Raw genomic sequence first — 21,329 nt, 5'->3', positions numbered from 1 at the left:
GTCCCACTGCAGCGCGCACGAGAATTCGGGACCAACTCCTCTTCCTTCAGCGGTCGAAGAAGGCTCGTCTCTCTCACTCCCTCACTTGCTCTCCTGCCGGCTGCAAAGACGGAGGCAGAGTGTCAAGACTTCCTCCCTGCTGAGCTCCTGGGCATCGTCTGTGGTGCCAAACCCACCCAGGAGCGTCCCTCAGGATTGTATAAGAAGGGGGAGAGATGGCGCTGCTCCCTGCTTCGCTCCTCTGCCTTTGATAGAAAAAAACAAAACAAAACATTCCCTCCAGGGTACCAACTTTCACCCGCTTCAGTTTGGCACCTCCCCCAAAGGGCTTTAAAAGGCTGGAGGAAATCCGGACCTTTGGAGCACAAAGAGGGAGGGGAGGCGTGGATTTTCCATAGACCGGGGGGTTCTGGCTGGTGGCTTTCAAAGGGGTGTGGGTGTGAGAGAGAGTGTGCGTGTGTACATGAGAGTGTTGTGTAAATGTGTGTGAAAGATTGTGCGTGTGTGAGAGAGAAAGTTGTGTGTGAGAGAGTGCGTGTGTGTAGGTGTGTGGTGTGTGTTTGTGGTGCGTGTATGTGTGAAAGAGAGACCATGCAGGGAACAAAGGCTGGCAGGCGATGGGCATCGCTCCCCCTTTTTTCACCTGCTGCACATCTTCCTCCATTGCTGTCCCCGCCAGGAAAAGGGGGAGGAAAAAGGTGGGCAGGACCCAGAGCCGTGGCTCCTCTTCCTCCTCCTCCTCCTGTCTCCCACCTCCTTCCCAGCCTCCCGACCGTTCGACAGCTCCCCAGCGTTCACCTTCCTCCTCCGCCCGGCTCCTCCTCTTCTCGTTTCCAAACAAGATGACAGCCAGGCGGTGGCACGGAAGCTAGGGGAGTCAGGGGGGTGGAAGAGGTCCACCCCCACCCCGTGGAAGGGACCCAGCTGGGATGCTCTTGGATGTGGCCATTGCGCCCCCCCGGAAGAGCAAGCAGCAGGTGTGGGCTTGGGTATCAAACGGCCCAGGGAGACTCCAAATCCCCTATGGAGGGTCTATTAAGAGGAGGGGGAGAACAAGCAGCAGGCATGGGCTGGGGTCCTCCCTCCCCTATGGAAGGTCTATTAAGAGGAGGGGGAGAGCAAGCAGCAGGCGTGGGCTGGGGTCCTCCCTCCTGTTATGCCAGGCTTCATGTTACCAGCCCCAATTAAGTCCAAAGTATAAATTCAAACACACACGGTTGTAAAGTAAACAAAATCGATTTATCAACAAGAAAATATTGTATACACACACTTTAAATCAGCCCAAAGTGCTCTCCCACAAACTATGAGCCTGGAATGCTGTGAAAAACCAAAACAAAAGCAGAGCAGATAAAAGGCAGCTGTGAAGACATCACAGCCACCCCCCTTCAAGAGTCCTCACGCTGTACTTAACTGAATTGTTCAAACAACTCCTTATAAATCCTGAAGCAGTCAAAAGCAAACAACACTTCTCTCTCACCAAATGGATAATTTCCCACACACGTTCCCAACCATGCTGACAATTTATCAGCAGCCCCATTAGCCTAATTGCCCCAGCCACAGGTGTTCTCCCTTATTTTCTACAATACTTGCGCAGTTGTTCCCTCGTCATAAACCTGCGCCTGCAAGCATCTATGAATCCCTCTTCTTCTAATGACGATGATGACTCACTAATGGGGTAATTAGCTAATGGGCTGCCTGAAATTACCTCCTCATGCGATCCTGCTTCACTCCCAGAACCTTCCCTTGACACAGAAGTTTCACTGTCCGAAGCTGTTGGCAGTAAAACCGATCTCTGATAACGTGAGGATTCTCCCAAACCATCCCTCATAGTCCTCGGAACAGGAGTTGGCCCAGAGCCAACCACAAAAAACCTCCCTCCCCTACGGAGGGTCTATTAAGAGGAGTAGGAGAGCAAGCAGCAGGTGTGGGCTGAGGTATCCAAATCCCCAAGGAAGGTCTATTAAGAGAAGGGGGAGAGCAAGCAGCGGGCGTGGGCTGGGGTCCTCCCTCCCTCTCCTGTGGAGGGCTATTAAGAGGGGAGAGCAAGCAGCAGGCATGGGCTGGGGTCCTCCCTCCCCTATGGAGGGTCTATAAAGAAGAGGGGGAGAGAAAGCAGCAGGCGTGGGCTGGGGTATCCAACGGGCCTTGCCCACCTTTCTCCTCCCCCTTTCCCCAGCGAGGAAGCCAAGAATGGGCACTGTGGGGACGGTGATGGAGGAACGCGCACAGCAGGTGAAAAAAGAGTGGGGGAGATGCCCGTGACCTGCCAGTCTTCCTTCCCTGCGTGGTTTCTCTCTCACACACACCCGCACTCTCACACACATACACACACACACTCTTTCACACACATATTTACACAACACTCTCTCATACACACACACACACACTCTCTCTCACACACACCCACACCCCTTTGAAAGCCACCAGCTGGAAACCCCCTCCCCCGGTCTATGGGAAATCCACGCCTCCCCTCCCTCTTTGTGCTCCAAAGATCCGGATTTCCTCCGGCTTTTTAAAGCCCTTCGGGGGCGGCGCCAAACTGAAGCAGGAGAAAGTTGGTACCCTGGAGGGAAGGTATTGTTTAGTTTTTTCTCCCAAAGGCAGAGGAGTGAAGCAGGAAGCGGTCCCGTCTCTCCCGCTTCTTATACAACCCCAAGGGACGCTCCTGGATGGGTTTGGCGCCGCAGACGATGCCCAGGAGCTCAGCGGGGAGAAAGTCCTGACGCTGTGCCTCCCTGAAGCATGGGTCCTTGCCACGGCCAGGATTCCCTGCCTCGGAACTGGTGCTGCAAGCAAAAGGAGGCAGGAAATCCCAGCGGGGCGGCAAGCAAATGGGAAATCCCAGCCGTGACAGTCACAAGGCAGGGGAATTCCTGCGGCAGTAAGAGCGCACACGCAGTAAGTGCATGCGCAGTAAGAGAGCCCATGCACCCGGGCTCGGGTTCATAAGATGCAAATGATTTTAAGATGAGGCAGATCTTAAACCCCGGGTTCGTATCACGAAAAGTTTGCATGAAGAGGCATTCGTAAGACAAGGTATCACTGTACAGTATATCATTTTAAATTTATTTACACAAATCCAATTTATACCAAACTAAAATATAATGAAACTTAGCTTCCTTACCCGTTATGCTTAGACTTTCTGTCTGAAAAACTTTCTGAAGTGGAGGGAAATAGATTACCAGCAGCTGACCCATTATAGATCCAAGAACTGCATAACAGAACATCTTGTTGCTGCAAAGTCCAATCTCAAACACTGATTTTGTCTGGAAGTTAGAAAAAGAAATTCCAGTTATATATTCCATAGTTAATTGAAAGTAAAATTCTTAGCAAACTAAATATAAGAAAACATTTTTCTATAAATTACATCAAAATGTGAGCTAACTATGATCTTAAACATACTACTGATGATTTACAAATTTTAATTTTTCCAAAAACATTACATAAAATTTTCAAATCAAATGATTACATACCTGAGATCTAGAACTCAATGCATTAAACATATCAAAAAATACAAAGCAAGTGAAAGTCATTGTTGTATCTCTGGGTGTTATAACATTGTCTCGTAGCTGCCAAAAATAAAAATAAATATCTTAATTTATAAATTTATAAAGTTCACTAATACTTTGTGAAAACATTTTGAATGTAACTTTTCCTCAAGATTTGAAATGTTAGTATCATAAAGAGGGTCTACGACTATTTGCTCCTCCACTTCGCTACGCCTGTTTCGTCCCCAGCCTTCCACTCCCCAGCCATTCGGCGTTGCCTTCTTTCCCTGGCCCTTTCACAGAACGGGCTCAAAAGCATTTCACACTGGTTTTTGGATGCAGGGGACACTTTGCTGCCAGCCAATCAGAGGATTTGTTCCTTTTCATTCCCTTCCATTTTGCCTGCTCTTGTGTCTGGAAGCAGCGTTTTTAGGAGAAGGAGCGGGAGTTATATAAAGGATGCAAACTGAAGATTCTTGCATGTGCAAAAATGGGAAACCAGTGAGCTATGAATCTATAAAATCTCAAAAATTATATGCTGGTCTTTCTCAGCCCCAAAACTTTCTTTTTTAAAAAAAATTCTATCTCTAGTTAAAAAAGAACTTCAGGGAAAATTAACTATCAAATGTACTAGCTGACATTCAAATCTGAATATTATTTGAAGAACTGCTAAAAGTTTCTTTTTTTAGAAGTTAATTTTGTATTTTTTGTGTGACACGATCCCATAACATTTTAATACTAATTTTGAACATCTTCCCTTAGAAAAATCAATGTGCCATGAATATATTGGCATTTAGAACTTCTGCTACTTTGAGAACTAACCAGCTTGGAATTTGGCTCCCTCCTGCTGTGGTTGTTGTTTTTAAGCTCCTCCTTTTAAGAACTATTAGCAAACTAATAACGTCTAGGCTATTTTTGTATGTTTGTATATGTATTTTATGCTTTTATTCTTTTTAGACTATTTTAGGGGTTACTTTATATATTTTATGAGTGAATGGGATTTTTTAAATAGTTTTTTTTAATTAACTTGCATCTTAAATTAATTATTAGGATTACCTAACAATGGATGTCTATGCCCATTGGAATGAATGGAATGGTGTGAATGGGAATGAATGGGAGGAGGATGGTAGGTGGAATGAGGTGGGTGGGTGGGAATACAATATATATGATATGAATGGATATGATATGAATGAAATGTCTGGCACATTTGATGCTGGAGGGGCAGGAGGGGAGGGGACATTTATCTCTGGGGTGGCAGAGGGTCAAAATATCCCGGTTTTGCTGGGGAGAGGCAGATATGGCGGGGGTCATGGAGTTAGCTGTTCCAGGGGAAGGAGGGATCGCTGCTTAGTAGCGATCCCTTCTTCCGGCTCCATGAGCTCAACTCAAGGCTCTGGTGATGAGTGTAATTCTGGCCCTGGGCTCAGGCTGCTGCTACTCAATGCCAGGTCGGTGGTAAATAAAGCTCTCCTCATCCGGGATTTGATCCTGGATGAGGAGGCCGACCTGGCTTGTGTTACTGAAACCTGGCTAGGCCCAGAGGGAGGAGTTCCTCTCTCTGAAATTTGCCCAGCCGGGTTTCCGATATGGCATCAGCCTCGACCCAAGGGAAGGGGGAGAGGAGTGGCTATTATAGCCAGGGAGAGCCTTGGCCTGTGTAGACTCATTGCTCCAGAGATTGCGGGTTGCGAGTCCCTCCTTGTGAAGTTGGACTTAGGGGTTCAGGTGGGCCTGTTTCTCATGTACCTGCCTCCCAGCTGCGTGTCACAGGCCCTGCCTGTGCTACTCGAAGAGGTAGCCGGGTTGGCGGTGGAGTTCCCCACACTTATTGTCTTGGGGGACTTCAACCTGCCGTCACTTGGTGAAACCTCTGGGCTGGCACAGGAGTTCATGGCCACCATGACAGCCATGGACCTGACCCAAGTAGTACAGGGTCCGACACACGAGGGGGGGCACGCACCCGACATGGTATTCCTCTCTGAGCAATTGAGTAATGGTCTGAGACTAAGGGGCTGAGAAGTATTGCCTTTGTCATGGTCGGACCATTTTCTACTGCGGCTTGACTTCCTGGCTCCAATCCTTCCCCGCAGGGAGGCAGAACCGATTAGGTTGTTCCGCCCCAGACGCCTGATGGATCCAGAAGGTTTTCAGAAGGCGCTTGGTGTTATTCCAGATACACTCGTCCACAGCTCGGCAGAGTCTCTGGCTGGGGCCTGGAACAAGGCTGCAGCAGAGGCTCTGGACCAAATTGTGCCATTGCGACCTCTCCGTGGCACTAGACGCCATAGAGCTCCATGGTTCAACGAGGAGCTCCGGGAGTTGAAATGCCATAACAGATGTCTAGAGAAGCAATGGAGGAAGAGTAAGTCCAAATCCGATCGAACACTTGTAAGAGCTCACATTAAGACTTACAAAGTGGTGCTCAAGGCGGCAAGATGCGCGTATCATGCCGCCTTGATGCGGAATCCCACCCGGCCGCTCTGTTTAGGGTTTTCCACTGATAAAATCGCTCAGATCCGGGTGGACCTCAACTCCAATTGGATAACAGAGTCGACTGACAACGAGTCAGTTGAGGTGACTGGGGCACGTACATGTCCACCTGTCTGGGAAGAGTTTGATCTGGTGACACCTGATGAAGTGGACAAGGCCATTGGAGCTGTGAGTTCTGCCACCTGCTTACTGGATCCGTGTCCTTCCTGACTGGTTTCGGCCAGCAGGGAGGTGACACGGAGCTGGGTGCAGGAGATTGTCAACGCCTCCTTGGGGAGGGGGTCCTTTCCGGTGCCTCATAAGGAGGCACTTGTGCGCCCCTTCCTCAAGACGCCTTCCCTGGACCCAGCCATGCTTAATAACTACTGTCCAGTCTCCAACCTTCCCTTTATGGGGAAGGTTGTTGAGAAGGTGGCGTCACTCCAACTCCAGCAGTCCTTGGAAGAAGCCGATTATCTAGATCCCCAGCGGTCTGGATTCAGCACGGAAAGAGCTTTGGTCGCGTTGATGGATGATCTCTGGTGGGCTCGGGACAGGGGCTTGTCCTCTGTCCTGGTGCTTCTTGACCTCTCAGCGGCTTTCGATATCATCGACCATGGTATCCTTCTGCGCCGGCTGGAGGGGTTGGGAGTGGGAGGCACTGTTCTCCAGTGGTTCTCCTCCTACCTATCCGGTCGGTCACAGTCGGTGTTAGTGGGGGGTCAGAGGTCGACCTCGATGTTACTCCCTTGTGGGGTGCCTCAGGGGTCGGTCCTCTCCCCCCTGCTGTTCAATATCTACATGAAACTACTGGATGAGATCATCCAAGGGCATGGGGTGAGGTATCATCAATACGCTGATGACCCAGTTATACATCTCCACCCGATGTCCAGTCAACAAAGCAGTAAAAGTGATGTGCCGGTGCGTGGAGGCTGTTGGGGTCTGGATGGGTGTCAACAGACTCAAACTCAACCCGGATAAGACGGAGTGGCTGTGGGTCCTGCCTCCCAAGGACAATTCCATCTGTCCGTCCATAACCCTGGGGGGGAATTATTGACCCCCTCAGAGAAGGTCCGCAACTTGGGCGTCCTCCTCGACCCATAGCTCACATTAGAGAAACATCTTTCAGCTGTGGCGAGGGGAGCATTTGCACAGGTTCGCCTGGTGCAACAGTTGCGGCCCTATTTGGACCGGGAGTCACTGCTCACAGTCACTCATGCCCTCATCACCTCGAGGTTCGACTACTGTAATGCTCTCTACATGGGGCTACCTTTGAAGAATGTTCGGAAACTTCAGATCGTGCAGAATGCAGCTGCGAGAGCAATCATTTCCCAAATATGCCCATGTTACTCCAACACTCCGCAGTCTGCATTGGTTGCCGATCAGTTTCCGGTCACAATTCAAAGTGTTGGTTATGACCTATAAAGCCCTTCATGGCACCAATGTTCCCTCTAATTTTTTTTCAGTGTGGTCGGAAAAGTATAGTGTCTGAGCAGCAGTCCCCTTGGGACTGGGCGGCATATATATATATTCCCTTAATTATACATATATTCCCTTAATTTTCAAATTCATCTTAAACATGTGACATATATATATATATATATATATGTCACATGTTTAAGCTGAATTTGAAAATATATATACAGTGAACCCTCGAGTTTCGCGTCCTCAAGGATCGCGAAAGGGCTATTTCGCTAGTTTTCAACCCGGAAGTAAACTCCACCATCTGCGCATGCGTGCCCTTCCACGCATGCGTAGATGGTGGAGTTTCCCCGCCGGGCAGAGGCTTCCCTGGGTCTTCCCCCTCTTGCCCCGGTAAGACCCCAGCGGCGGTGGGCTGGAGCGCGAGCTTGGGGCACCCTAGCTCCGCTTCCCAGCTGGGAAGCGGAGCCGGCAACAGCGTGGGCGGGCGGGCGGCGTGCGCGAGCTTGGGGCAGCCTAGCTCCGCTCCCCAGCTGGGAAGCGGATCTAGGGAGTCCCCACCGCGCGCGCGTTGCTGGGGAAAGCGCGCGCGCTTGGGAACATCCCAGCTCCGCTCCCCAGCTGGGAAGCGGATCTAGGGAGTCCCCACCGCGCGCGCGTTGCTGGGGAAAGCGCGCGCGCTTGGGGACTCCCTAGATCCGCTTCCCAGCTGGGGAGCGGAGCTGGGATGTTCCCAAGCGCGCGCGCTTTCCCCAGCAACGCGCGCGCGGTGGGGACTCCCTAGATCCGCTTCCCAGCTGGGGAGCGGAGCTGGGATGTTCCCAAGCGCGCGCGCTTTCCCCAGCAACGCGCGCGCGGTGGGGACTCCCTAGATCCGCTTCCCAGCTGGGGAGCGGAGCTGGGATGTTCCCAAGCGCGCGCGCTTTCCCCAGCAACGCGCACGCGGTGGGGACTCCCTAGATCCGCTTCCCAGCTGGGGAGCGGAGCTGGGATGTTCCCAAGCGAGCGGGCACCCAGGGAAGCCGTTGCGCGAGCAACGGGGTAGGCGGGCGAAGGGCAGGCGGCAGTAGAAGCAAAAACACCATCTGCGCACGCGCAGATGGTGTTTTTACTTCCGCACCGCTACTTCGCTAAAAATCGATCATCGCGTGGGGTCCTGGAACGGAACCCTCGCGATGATCGAGGGTTCACTGTATACACACACACATACATACATACATACATACATATACATATATACAGTGATCCCCCGTTTATTGCGTCCCCAACCATTGCGAACAGGGTACTTCGCTATTTTTCAACCAGGAAGTCAAAATACCATCTACGCATGCGTGCCCGTTTTTTCTATGGGCACGCATGCGTAGATGGCAACCGGCTTCCCTGGGTCTTCCCCCTCTTGCTGGCGTCAGCGAGGAGTTTCCCCACCGCCCACGCAAACTCCTCGCTGCCGCCCGCCCTTCGCCCGCCCACGCGGTTCATTCTCGCCGCTTTCGAGCTGAGTCCTGAAGCGAATTCGCTCCAGGACTCAGCTCGAAAGCGCGGAGAGCCAGCGTGGACAAGCCGTTCGCTAGCGCTGGCTATCGGCGCTTTTGAGCTGAGTCCGGAAGAGAATTCGCTCCCGGACTCAGCTCGAAAGCGCCGATAGCCAGCGCGGAGGAGCCGTTCGCTAGCGCTGGCTATCAGCGCTTTTGAGCTGAGTCCGGAAGAGAATTCACTCCCGGACTCAGCTCGAAAGCGCCGAGAGCCAGCGCGGAGGAGCCGAAGATTGGGGGCGGCGCGGCTATTTTAAAATGTCGCCGCCGGCATGGGGGGCTTGCCAGCACCCCCCGGACCCCCAACCCGGGTTTGGGGGGCTGCTAGGAAGCCCCCCATGCCGGCGGCAAACAGCCGCGCCACCCCCAATCTTCGGTTCCTCGCTAGCGCTGTGGGAGTAAAAACACCATCTGCACATGCGCAGATGGTGTTTTTACTTCCGCAGCGCTACTTCGCGAAAACCCGCTCGTTGCGGGGGGTCCTGGTACGGAACCCTCGCAACGAGCGGGGGATCACTGTATATATATACAGTGGTACCTCAAGATATGAACCCCTCGTCTTACGAACAACCCGAGATATGAACCCGGGGTTCAGAAAATTTTTCCCTCTTCTTGCAAACTTTTTTCGTCTTACGAACGCCAAACCCGAACTTCCGGGTTCGGCATTCGAGAGGCTGCTGGGAAGCCCCCCAGCGAAGCCCCCCAGCTGTTTTAAAAGGTGACAGCCGGGCGGCGGGGCTTCCAGCGGCCTCCCGAACGCCGTTTGGCAAAAGTTCGGGTTCGGGAGGCCGCTGGGAAGCCGCACTATGACAGGCAGGGGAAGCGGCGTGGAGCAATGGGAAGCTGAAGCCGCCGGTGGTTTGAGCTTCCCTTTGCCCCACGCTGCTTTGCCCTGCCTGTTGTCCTGGGCGAAGTGCTGGGGGGAGGGAGTCAGGAAGGTCCTCCTGCTCCCCCCCCCCAGCCAGGGCGGAGCAGCGTGGAGCAAAGGGAGGCTGAAACCACCGGTGGCTTCAGCTTCCCATTGCTCCCCGGGCGGCGGTAGACCGCCTTTGTATTTTTGGCTGGGGGGGAAACAGGAGGCGCAGGATCGGGCCCGGCGGCGGGCGTGGGGCGAGGCAGCAGGTCAGCATCCTGGGCGAGCCGGCGGCGGGCGAGGAGGCGGGGAAGCCTCTTGCAGCAGCTGCCTCAGCCGCCGGCTTCCGCGCCGCTCGCCCGCCCGCCCAGGATGCTGACCTGCTGCCTCGCGGGGAAGCCGGGCAAGAGCGATGTTAGGAAGGTCCTACTTCTCCCCCCCAGCCAAAAACACAAAGCTAGGCAACCCCCAGCCGCCGAAGGAGGCTTAACGCCGCCCCTCTGTCCCACCCATCGCCCGTATCCAGCAGAAGCTGCCACCCGAGCGCACAGGAGGCTCCTTTGGTGGCTGGGGGCTGCCTGGCTTTGTGTTTTTGGCTGGGGGGGAGGGAATTAGGAAGGTCCTACTTCTCCCCCCCAGCCAAAACCACAAAGCCAGGCAGCCCCCAGCCGCCGAAGGAGGCTTAACCCCGCCCCTCTGTCCCACCCATCGCCCGTATCCAGCAGAAGCTGCCACCCGAGCGCACAGGAAGCTCCTTTGGCGGCTGGGGGCTGCCTGGCTTTGTGGTTTTGGCTGGGGGGGAGGGAGTTAGGAAGGTCCGCAGAGGAGGCAGGGAGAACTTTGTGCCACTTCGGAGCCCGGAGGAGGAAGAGGAGGAGAAACCACAGCCACCGCTGTGGCCACACTTTCCTTCGGAGCCCGGCACAAAGCTAATCCCGCATCCAGAAGGCTCCTTGGGGAAGGCGGCCACCTTCCCCAACGAGCCTCCCAACCGCAGAGGAGGCAGGGAGAACTTTGCGCCACTTCAGAGCCCAGCGCAGCGCTTCGTCGGGAAAACCTTCAAGGAGATAGTGGCAGCAGGAAAGAAACGGGCTCCGAAGTGGCACAAAGCTCTCCCTGCTTCCACTGCAGACGGGAAGATCTTTGGGGAAGGCGGCCGCAGGAGGAGGAAGAGGAGGATAAGCTGCAGCAGCCCCGGCTGCTGCGGCCGCCTTTTTCTTCGGAGCCACCCGGGCTTTGAAGCAGCGCAAAGGTATCCCCGCCTCCTCTGTGGATGGGAGGCTTCTTGGGGAAAGTGGCCACAGGAGGTGGAGGAAAAAGAGGAGAAGCCGCAGCTGTCACTACCGCTGCAGCCAACGTTTTCTTCAAAGCCACACCGGGCTCCAAAGCGGCGCAAAGCTCTCCCTGCCTGCTCTGCGGTCGGGAGGCTCCTTGGGGAAGGTGGCCGCAGAGGAGGCAGGGAGAACTTTGCGCCACTTTGGAGCCCAGCGCAGCGCTTCGTCGGGAAAACCTTCAAGGAGATAGTGGCAGCAGGAAAGAAACGGGCTCCGAAGCGGCGCAAAGTTATCCTGTCTCTCCACCTCCTCTTCCTGCGGCCGCCATCCCAAAGGAGCCTTCTGGCTGCACAGGGGGCGGGGTTAGCTTTGTGCCGGGCTCCGAAAGAAAGTGTGGCCACAGCGGTGGCTGTGGTTTCTCCTCCTCTTCCTCCTTCGGGCTCCGAAGTGGCACAAAGTTCTCCCTGCCTCCTCTGCGGCCACCTTCCCCAAGGAGCCTCCCGAACGCAGAGCAGGCAGGGAGAGCTTTGCGCCGCTTTGGAGCCTGGTGTGGCTTTGAAGAAAACGTTGGCTGCAGCGGCAGTGACAGCTGCGGCTTCTCCTCCTCTTCCTCCTCCAGGCTCCGAAGTGGCACAAAGCTCTCCCTGCTTCCTCTGCAGACGGGAGGATCCTTGGGGAAGGCGGCCGCAGGAGGAGGAAGAGGAGGATAAGCTGCAGCAGCCCCTGCCGCTGCAGCCCCCCTTTTCTTCGGAGCCGCCTGGGCTTTGAAGCAGCCCAAAGGTATCCTTGCCTCCTCTGTGGACGGGAGGCTTCTTGGGGAAAGTGGCCACAGGAGGTGGAGGAGGAAGAGGAGGAGAAGCCGTAGCTGTCACTGCCGCTGCAGCCAACGTGGCCAGCAGAAGAGGGGCGGGGAGCCGGGCAAGAGCGATCTGCCAGGCGGCCAGGAGGCATTCAGGGCGAAGTGCGTGGAGGGTTTGGCGTTGGGGTTTGGCGTTCGGGTTCAGGAGGCTGCTGGGAAGCCTCCCGGTTGTTGTGACAGCCGGGCTGCGGGGCTTCCCAGCAGCTTCCCGAACCCCGAAATTTTGCCAAATTTCCCGGTTCGGGAGGCTGCTGGGAAGCCCCCCCCCCCGGCTGTTTTAAAAGGTGACAGCCGGGTGGCAACGTTTTTTTGCGGGGGGGGGGGTTCTTGTTGCACGGATTAATTGACTTTACATTGTTTCCTATGGGAAACAATGTTTTGTCTTACGAACCTTTCGTCTTACGAACCTCCCCCTGGAACCAATTAGGTTCGTATCTTGAGGTACCACTATATGATGGTCTTGGTATATTCGGGTTTCTTCCTGTGTAGGATTTGGAAATTTCTGGCGACGTTTTGACGAGGTCTCACTCGTCATCTTCAGGCTGGTGTTTCTGTCCTTGTTCTAAGGCGAACACTGCGAGACCTGAGCTGCCTTCCTTCTATAAATACTGGTGGCTGGGTGTGGTTTGATGGCTCAGCAATTGCCTGCTGTGTAGAAACTTCCTGGTGAGTTAGTGGGGTAACATCTGGGGTCGTTGATGTAGCTGAGGTATGCTGATTAGTTAATGGTTGTAGATTAGGCGTGATATCCTGAGTAGTTGGAACTTGCAGGCTACTTGATTGTTTTGCAATGTGTGTTCTGAGTCTGGTTTCTATGGCTGGGATACGTTTGAGGGCTGGTTTCCAGATGTCTGGTAAGCGGGAGGTATCATCCCGCTTGTTCATATTTTGGGGATGATTTTCTATCTCGATGGCTTCCATGATTATTATTTTGTTGTAGTGTTCGGTTTTGGAAATTAATTTGGTACTGTCAAAATCAATTTCATTTATATTTGTTTATATATATAAACAAATAAACAAATAAATTAAAAAAATCCCTTCTTTTTTATTAAAAGAAATTAATAATTTAAAAAAACCAAAATCCATTACTATTAAAACTAAATCAACCAGCAAAACCAAAAACATAACTATTATTAAAAACAGGTGAGGGCTGGGTTTTTTTTTCTCTGTTATTATTTAAGTGCTTTTACAATATGCTTTAAATCAAGAGTCACTTCTCTCTCTGTTTCTCTCTCTTTCCTGTCATTCTCTGCCTCATTCATTTTCTCATTTCTCTTTTCTCCCCTTTTTTCTATCATTTCTCTTTATCTCTTCCTTCCACTCTTCTCTCTCTCTTGCCTTCTCTGTCTGTCTCTCTCTTGCTTTCTTCCTCTCTCTCACTCTCTTCCTTCCTCTCTCATCTCTCTCTTTCTTTCTCTCTCTCTCTTTCTCCCCCTCTTTCTCTCTCTTTTTCTCACTTTCTCTCTCTTGTTTTCTTTCTCTCTCTCTTGCTTTCTCTCTCTCTCACTCTTTCTCTCTTGTTTTCTTTCTCACACTCTTTCTCTCTCTTGCTATCTCTTTCTCTCCCCCCTTTCTCTCTCTCTCTCTTTCTCACTTTTTCTCTATCTTGCTGTCTGTTGCTCTCACTCTCTCTCGTTCTCTCTCCGTTCTTCTCACAGCGGAGGCTGGCGAAGGTGATATTCAATGTCGGGGGCGCGCAGGCGGTTGCGTGCGCTCCCCATCCCCCTGCCAGCCCGCCCGGCACATTCAAAATAAGAAAAGCCTTCGCCGGCGTGCGTTCCTGGTGCGGAAGGAGCCGCACCCAAAGGCAGGAGGTGGCGGAGGAGCAGAGGGGGTGGATCGGGCGGGTGGGGGGCAGCACCAAAAGGCCGAGGGGGCCGGCGGCCGCAACTCCCTTCCCTTCTACTGCCGGCGCCTCCCTGCCCCGCACCCCCGCAGGCTGGCAGGGGGATGGGGAGCACACGCCCGTGAAAAAGGGTGCGCGGGGGGCTATTTTGGGGCACACGCGCAGTTTACAGGGAACGCTGCATGGCACCGGACCAGATTATCTACGAGACCGCCTTCTGCCGCACGAATCCCAGCGACCGGTTAGGTCCCATAGAGTTGGTCTTCTCCGGGTCCCGTTGACTAAACAATGCCGTCTGACAGGACCCAGGGGGAGTCTTCTCTGTGGCGGCCCGACCCTCTGGAATCAGCTCCCCCCGGAGATTAGGACTGCCCCCACCCTCCTTGCCTTTCGTAAACTCCTCAAAACCCATCTTTGTCATCAAGCTTGGGGGAACTGAGACATCTTCCCCTTGCCTATGTAGTTTCTGTGCACAACATGACTGTATGTATGTTTTTATTTACTGGTTTTTTTTATAGATTTTTTATATGTATAATTGCTATTTTAGATTTTAATTATTTGTCACTATGTACCATTTTTATCACTGAGTCTACGAAGAGGGGCGGCATACAAATGTAATAAATACAAATACAATACAATTTAAGACTGTTATTCAAAAATCCAGAATCTAAAGCTTTCTTGCTTACACAGACTATATTATATGTTTCTTTAGATCTCAGTCATAGATTACAGTAATACCCCGGTTATTGCGTCCCCGACCATTGCGAACAGGGTAATTTGCGATTTTTCAACCCGGAAGTCAAAACACCATCTGCGCATGTGTGCCCTTTTTTTCTATGGGCACGCATGCGTAGATGGCGCCCGGCAGATCAGCTGCTGGGCGGCTTCCCTGGGTCTTCCCCCTCTTGCTGGCGGGAGGGCGAGCAGCGGGCATCAGCAAGGAGTTTCCCCACCGCCCACGCAAACTCCTCGCTGCCGCCCGCCCTTCGCCCGCCCACGCGGTTCATTCTCGCCGCTTTCGAGCTGAGTCCTGAAGCGAATTCGCTCCAGGACTCAGCTGGAAAGCGGCGAGAGCCAGCGCGGAGAAGCCGTTCGCTGGCGCTGGCTCTCGGCGCTTTTGAGCTGAGTCCTGAAGCGAATTCGCTCCAGGACTCAGCTCGAAAGCGGCGACAGCCAGCGCGGAGAAGCCGTTCGCTGGCGCTGGCTCTCGGCGCTTTTGAGCTGAGTCCTGAAGCGAATTTGCTCCAGGACTCAGCTCGAAAGCGGCGACAGCCAGCGCGGAGAAGCCGTTCGCTGGCGCTGGCTCTCGGCGCTTTTGAGCTGAGTCCTGAAGCGAATTCGCTCCAGGACTCAGCTCGAAAGCGGCGACAGCCAGCGCGGAGAAGCCGTTCGCTGGCGCTGGTTCGGCGCTTTTGAGCTGAGTCCTGAAGCGAATTCGCTCCAGGACTCAGCTCGAAAGCGGCGACAGCCAGCGCGGAGAAGCCGTTCGCTGGCGCTGGCTCTCGGCGCTTTTGAGCTGAGTCCTGAAGCGAATTCGCTCCAGGACTCAGCTCGAAAGCAGCGACAGCCAGCGCGGAGAAGCCGTTCGCTGGCGCTGGCTCTCGGCGCTTTTGAGCTGAGTCCTGAAGCGAATTCGCTCCAGGACTCAGCTCGAAAGCGGCGACAGCCAGCGACAGCGAACGGCTTGTCCGCCGCCTGCCTGCCCGCTAGCGAGGAGCCGAAGATTGGGGGCGGCGCGGCTGTTTTAAAATGTTGCCGCCGGCATGGGGGGCTTGCCAGCACCCCCCGGACCCCCAACCTGGGTTTGGGGGGCTGCTAGGAAGCCCCCCATGCCGGCGGCGACGTTTTAAAACAGCCGCGCCGCCCCCAATCTTCGGCTCCTCGCTAGCGCTGCGGGAGTAAAAACACCATCTGCACATGCGCAGATGGTGTTTTTACTTCCGCAGCGCTACTTCGCGAAAACCCGCTCGTTGCAGGGGGTCCTGGAACGGAACCCTCGCAACGAGCAGGGGATCACTGTATATATTTTTATATTTGTATTTCCTGTAATATAAACAATATTGCAAGTAAATATTAACATTACAAACAGATGGTTCCTACCTCTCTCCAGAAGACAAATAGTGTTCCACATACAATAATTATAGATGAAATTAGAATTTTAATAATCAGATTTTTGGTCAAAATACTGTCCTTAACATTTCGTGGAGGTTTTCGGATAACATCTTTATCTACAGGCTCTACACCAAGACTAAAAATTAAGAAAGCAAATAATTTTATAAAAGTTTAACTTTATTAATATCACATCAATCAGTCAATATGGTATTTGACAATTTAAGTGTGGGTGTATATTTTTCAATCAACTAATCAAAATAGGCTTAATCCAAACTAGATTAGTCACTGGAATCAATGAAATATGAATATGACTATTCTGGCTTTAATTCAATTACGGTAACTCTTATCTGACACTACCTGCAAAATTTATTACCTATGTAATCTCACCATGTCAGCATTTCTTAAAAACCATTTACTGTTAGTGATTTAGCAAATTTCTTCAAATGTCCTGCTGGGACACTGGTGATATTAAAAAGCAGTCTTTTGAAAATGATACAGAAATAAATATTTATTGCAATAATTTTCAAGTGCTGTCTTGACAGCTAAATAAAAAAATTGATTTAATTGCCTTATGAATGGAAGAAATTATAAAAAGTTCAACTACAGACTGCAAATTATGTAAGAAATTAAAAATGCATTAGTTTTAGTTGTGCAACCCTGAAACATTAAAAAGAATACCTTTGAGCTGGAGGCCCATCCATGATAATGTTGATCCATAAGATCTGCATAGCATTAAGAGGATTAGGAAAGTTCATTAATGTGGCCAATGAGATTAACGTCAATGCAGCTATACTCCTGTTGAAAAAGGTTATTTTAAACAGCTGTCAGCATAGCCAAAAAAAGGGAGGATGAGGGAGAATGTAAAAGAAAAATATAATAGAAATGAATAGCAAACAAATATACATACAGAATAAAAATACAATTAATTTAAGTCAGATCGCGTAAGTAAGGATTTTATTTGGGGCAACATAAATTATAGCTTTCGCATTCAGCAATTCAAAATTTACAGTATCCTCTGCTACTGAAATAGAGTTAATAGTGGTTTTGACTATTTGATAAGAATATGTATTTTGTAACAATCAAAATAAACTGGACTTTTTTGTGTTTATACGAAATCAAGGTTCCAGTAACAAAATGTTTAGCTTTAGTTGTGCAACCCTGAATTGTATTAATTTGTATGTGTATCAAATTTGAAAGCCATTCCAAACTTGGATATGCTTAGAGAATCTCCCAAAGCATTTTGATACGTTATAAAATACAGAATGTTTTCCAACCTTGACAACCTCTACTGTAAATGCATTTGACCTGCTTCCTGTGAAATTCAGAGAATTAAGTCTACATATCTGGAAGTTGCGGGCCCAGGACAGGGTTTTATCCTCTGTCCTGGTGCTTTTTGACTTCTCAGCAGTTTTCGATACCATCAACCATGGTATCCTTCTGCGACAGCTAGAGGGGTTGGGAGTGGGGGGCACTGTTTTGCAGTGGTTCTCCTCCTATCTCTCTGGCCGATCGCAGCCGGTGTTAATGGGAGGTCAGTGGTCGACCTCGAGGCTTCTACCCTTTGGGATGCCTCAGGGGTCAGTCCTCTCCCCCCTGCTATTTAATATCTACATGAAACCGCTGGGTGAGATCATCCAAGGGTGAGGTGCCATCAGTATGCTGATGACACCTAGCTGTACATCTCCACCCCATATAATGACCTATAAAGCCCTACATGGCATTGGACCAGAATACCTACGGGACCGCCTTCTGCCGCACGAGTCCCAGCGGCTGATTAGGTCCCACAGATTTGGCCTTCTCTGGGTCCTGTCAACTAAACAATACCGTCTGGAGGGACCCGGGGAAGAGCCTTCTCTGTGGCAGCCCCGGCCCTCTGGAATCAACTCCCCCCCAGAGATTCAAATTGCCCTCACCCTCCCCATCTTCCGCAAGATGTTAAAGACCCACTTATGTTGTCCCCCCTTTTGCTGATTATAGCACTTGAGAATGGTATGATTCTGTAGTATTGGTTGTTTTTTAATATTAAGGGATTTTAACTTCAGTTTTACTAATATTAGATTTGTACCACTGTCTATTGTATTTTATTATTGTTGTGAGCTGCCCCAAGTCCTTGGAGAGGGGTGGCATACAAATCTAATAAATTATTAATTATTATTATTAAGTTGCCAAAGTTTTGGGGGAAATGTTATATAATTTCAAAAGGATGTTTGGAAGCTGTAACACTTTACTTGATTCTTTTCTAGTCTACGTAAATTATGTCCAACTTTTTTTAAAAAAATGTATTTAAAAAGTTCCTGTATTCTTTGTCTTGGAATCTATGCAATACAGTGGTACCTCATGATACGAACCCCTCGCCATACGAACAACCCGAGATACGAACCCGGGGTTCAGAAATTTTTTGCCTCTTGTTACAAACTTTTTCCGTCTTACGAACCCGCCACCGCCGAGAAACCCCGCCGCCCGGCTGTCGCTTTTTGAAACAGCCAGGGGGCTTCTCAGCGTCTTCCTGAACCTGAACGCCAAACCCGAATTTCCGGGTTCAGCATTCGGGAGGCCGCCGAGAAGCCCCCCGGCTGTTTCAAAAGGTGACAGCCAGGCGGCGGGGCTTCTCGGCGGCCTCCTGAACGCCGACCCGGAAGTTCGGCAAAAGTTCGGGTTCGGGAGGCCAAGAAGCCCCGCCGCCCGGCTGTTGCTTTTTGAAACAGCCGGGGGGCTTCTCAGCGTCCTCCTGAACCCGAACGCCAAACCCAAACATCCGGATTTGGCGTTCGGGAGGCTGCTGAGAAGCCCCCCGGCTGTTTCAAAAGGTGACAGCCAGGTGGAGGGGCTTCTCGGCGGCCTCCCGAACGCCGAACCCGTAAGTTCGGCACAAGTTCATGTTCGTGAGGCCACCGAGAAGCCCCACCGCCCGGCTGTCACCTTTTGAAACAGCCGGAGGCAGTGTTCCCTCTAATTTTTTGGGGGGGTGGGCGGAAAAGTATAGTGTCTGAGTGGCAGTCCCTTTGGGACTGGGCGGCACAGAAATAATAAATAAATAAATAAATAAATAAATAAATGAATGAATGAATAAACAAACAAACAAACAAACAAAAAACCCACCCTGTTTTGCCCCAGAGAATTTCAAAATAAAATACTGTACTGTGTGTCTATAACAGTGAGCTCATAATAGGGCACCTCTATCAATATCAAAATGCCACTTAAATAGTTGAGCTAGTTTCAAACTAGATTTTGATTTTCTATCTCTCTTCCTTACTCCCATTCTTTTTCTTTCTCTTTTCCTTCCTCTTTTTTTTCTATCTGTTTCTCTCTCTTCCTCTCTTCCTCTGTCTCTCCTTCCCTCTCACTCTTTCCCTCTCGGCTTCTGGGCAGGTTTGGAAAACTCTGAGTTGATGATGATTTTTAAGTGAGCGATTGCTCACTGCTCAGCTTAGAGGGAACTATGGCCGGAGGGCTTCTTGGTGGCCTCCCAAACGCCGAACCTGGAAGTTCGGGTTTGGCGTTCGGGCTCAGGAGGACGCTGAGAAGCCCCCCCGGCTGTTTCAAAAGGTGACAGCCGGGCAGCGGGGCTTCTCGGCGGCCACCCGAACCCAAACTTTTGCCGAACTTCCGGGTTCGGCATTGGGAGAACGCTGAGAAGCGCTCGGCTGTTTCAAAAGGTGACAGCCGGGCGGCGGCGTTTTTTTGCTCTTTTTCGTTGCACGCATTCATTCATTTTACATTGTTTCCTATGGGAAACAATGTTTCGTCTTACGAACTTTTTGCCTTACGAACCTCTCCTGGGAACCAATTAGGTTCGTAAGACGAGGTATTACTGTACTGTCAAAATTCAAAATGTTTGGTTTATTTTTAATTTTAATAATTGCTACTTTGGTAACATGTTTATCTTACTTTTTAGTAAAAAAAAAATCTATGTATGTTCCTTTACAAAAATCAGTGTAATTAAATATATGTCCTCAGGTCATTACATAAAATTCCAAAACACAGAGAAAAGACAGTAATAAGAAAAGGAGAAAGAGAAAACATGATGGTGATTCATGTCAGTTGAAGCATGAATCAATATTTATTTTATTTTCTGAGTCTATTCAGGTTTGTATTGCATCATAGTCTCTCCTTGGGTTCATTCATTTTTCTCCTTTCTGTAATTGGGACTTTCATTACTTTTGCTTCTTCTCCCCCAGATGATTCTTCAGAAACTTTTTTGTTAGCATTTAAGGAAAGGTCAATATAAACAATTGACTCACAGCAGTTTACTAAATTATTTTCCAACATACACCCATTCTCTGCTTTAAGGCTTATCATCAAACGTGAATAGTACTGTGCTTTTTCTCCTAAGCAAACATGCCTATATTAGATACAAATAAAGCCAATGCAGCAGAGGGACAGGGATATCATGGATATTAGTCACTATCATAGAAAGTTTCAAGACACATATGATGGTAATGGTTTTTTCCATTCTCCGAATTCTGAGGTTTCATTTACTACCTATAGTTAATAAATCATCTAGCAGGAGCAATTTGTTATAAATAGAACGTTGCTCCTTTTTACATAAAAGTATCAATAAATATTCAGAAATTAATATTGTTAAAGAGCTGCAAAAACAAGCTAGAAATCTATTGTACATCTATTGTAGCAAAATCTTTCTTATATCAGCTGAATGAACATTCAGTGGTACCTCTACTTAAGAACTTAATTCATTCCGTGACCAGGTTTCTATGTTTAAGTAGAAACATTTGTAAGTATAAGCAATTTTTCCCATAGGAATCAATGTAAAAGCAAATAATGCTTGCAAACCAATTAGGAAAGAAATAAAAGTTTGGAATTTTGGTGGGAGGAGGAGGAGGAGGAAGAAGAGGAGGATGACAATCGCTGCTGAAGGAAAGTGAGGTGAATAAAAAAAAATCCAAAACTTTAAGGCTTAAAAAAAAAGAGGGACTCTGAGGCGGTACCCAGAGAAAGGAAATTGTATAGTGTTCCCTTGATTTTCTCGGCTTCGAACTTTGCGAAAAGTCTATACAGTGGTACCTCGAGATACGAGTTTAATTCGTTCCGGACCTGGGCTCTTAAGTCGAGCAGCTCTTATCTCGAACGACTTTTCCCCATAGGAATTAATGTAAATAATTTTAATTGGTTCCAGCCCTCAAAAAACTCACAAAGTTAGTCTAAATTATGCAGAAAGACATGTTTTTAATGAAGAAATGTACATGTACATATAAATGAATAATGAAGTTTCTTTCACTTAACTTGTAAACTTTCTTAAACTTTTAAATTTACATATGTTCAACTTCTCTGCCACCCAATCCTGTAGGACAGAGGTCCCCAACCCTTTTTGCACCAGGGACCGGCTTTAAGCGATCAAGAGAGGAATGGGTGAATGAATGGACGGAGGGTGGGAAGAAAGGAAGGAAAGAGGGAAGGGACAGGAACAGAGGAAGGAAGCAAGGAAACTTATGAAAGGGGAGAGTAAGAGAGGAATG

At 50.1% G+C, this 21,329-nt stretch overlaps 1 protein-coding gene across 4 annotated transcripts in view; it reads right to left on the bottom strand.

Annotated features, from left to right (window-relative positions):
* Positions 1 to 21,329, bottom strand: part of ATP2C1 (ATPase secretory pathway Ca2+ transporting 1) — a 220,563-nt gene that overhangs the window by 3,010 nt on the left and 196,224 nt on the right. For all 4 annotated transcript variants that reach the window (XM_070726349.1, XM_070726352.1, XM_070726351.1 and 1 more), the window contains 4 exons: positions 16,534 to 16,650; positions 15,844 to 15,991; positions 3,474 to 3,569; positions 3,125 to 3,266 (listed from right to left, as the gene is read on the bottom strand). In XM_070726349.1, coding sequence (XP_070582450.1) covers positions 3,125 to 3,266; positions 3,474 to 3,569; positions 15,844 to 15,991; positions 16,534 to 16,650 — 503 coding nt within the window. The remainder of the gene's footprint in view (positions 1 to 3,124; positions 3,267 to 3,473; positions 3,570 to 15,843; positions 15,992 to 16,533; positions 16,651 to 21,329) is intronic.

Source organism: Erythrolamprus reginae, chromosome Z (assembly GCF_031021105.1).
Source record: "Erythrolamprus reginae isolate rEryReg1 chromosome Z, rEryReg1.hap1, whole genome shotgun sequence".
NCBI classification, from domain to species: Eukaryota; Metazoa; Chordata; class Lepidosauria; order Squamata; family Dipsadidae; genus Erythrolamprus; species Erythrolamprus reginae.
Note: the sequence above shows the minus strand (reverse complement) of the source record. Positions and strands in the feature narration are given on the sequence as shown.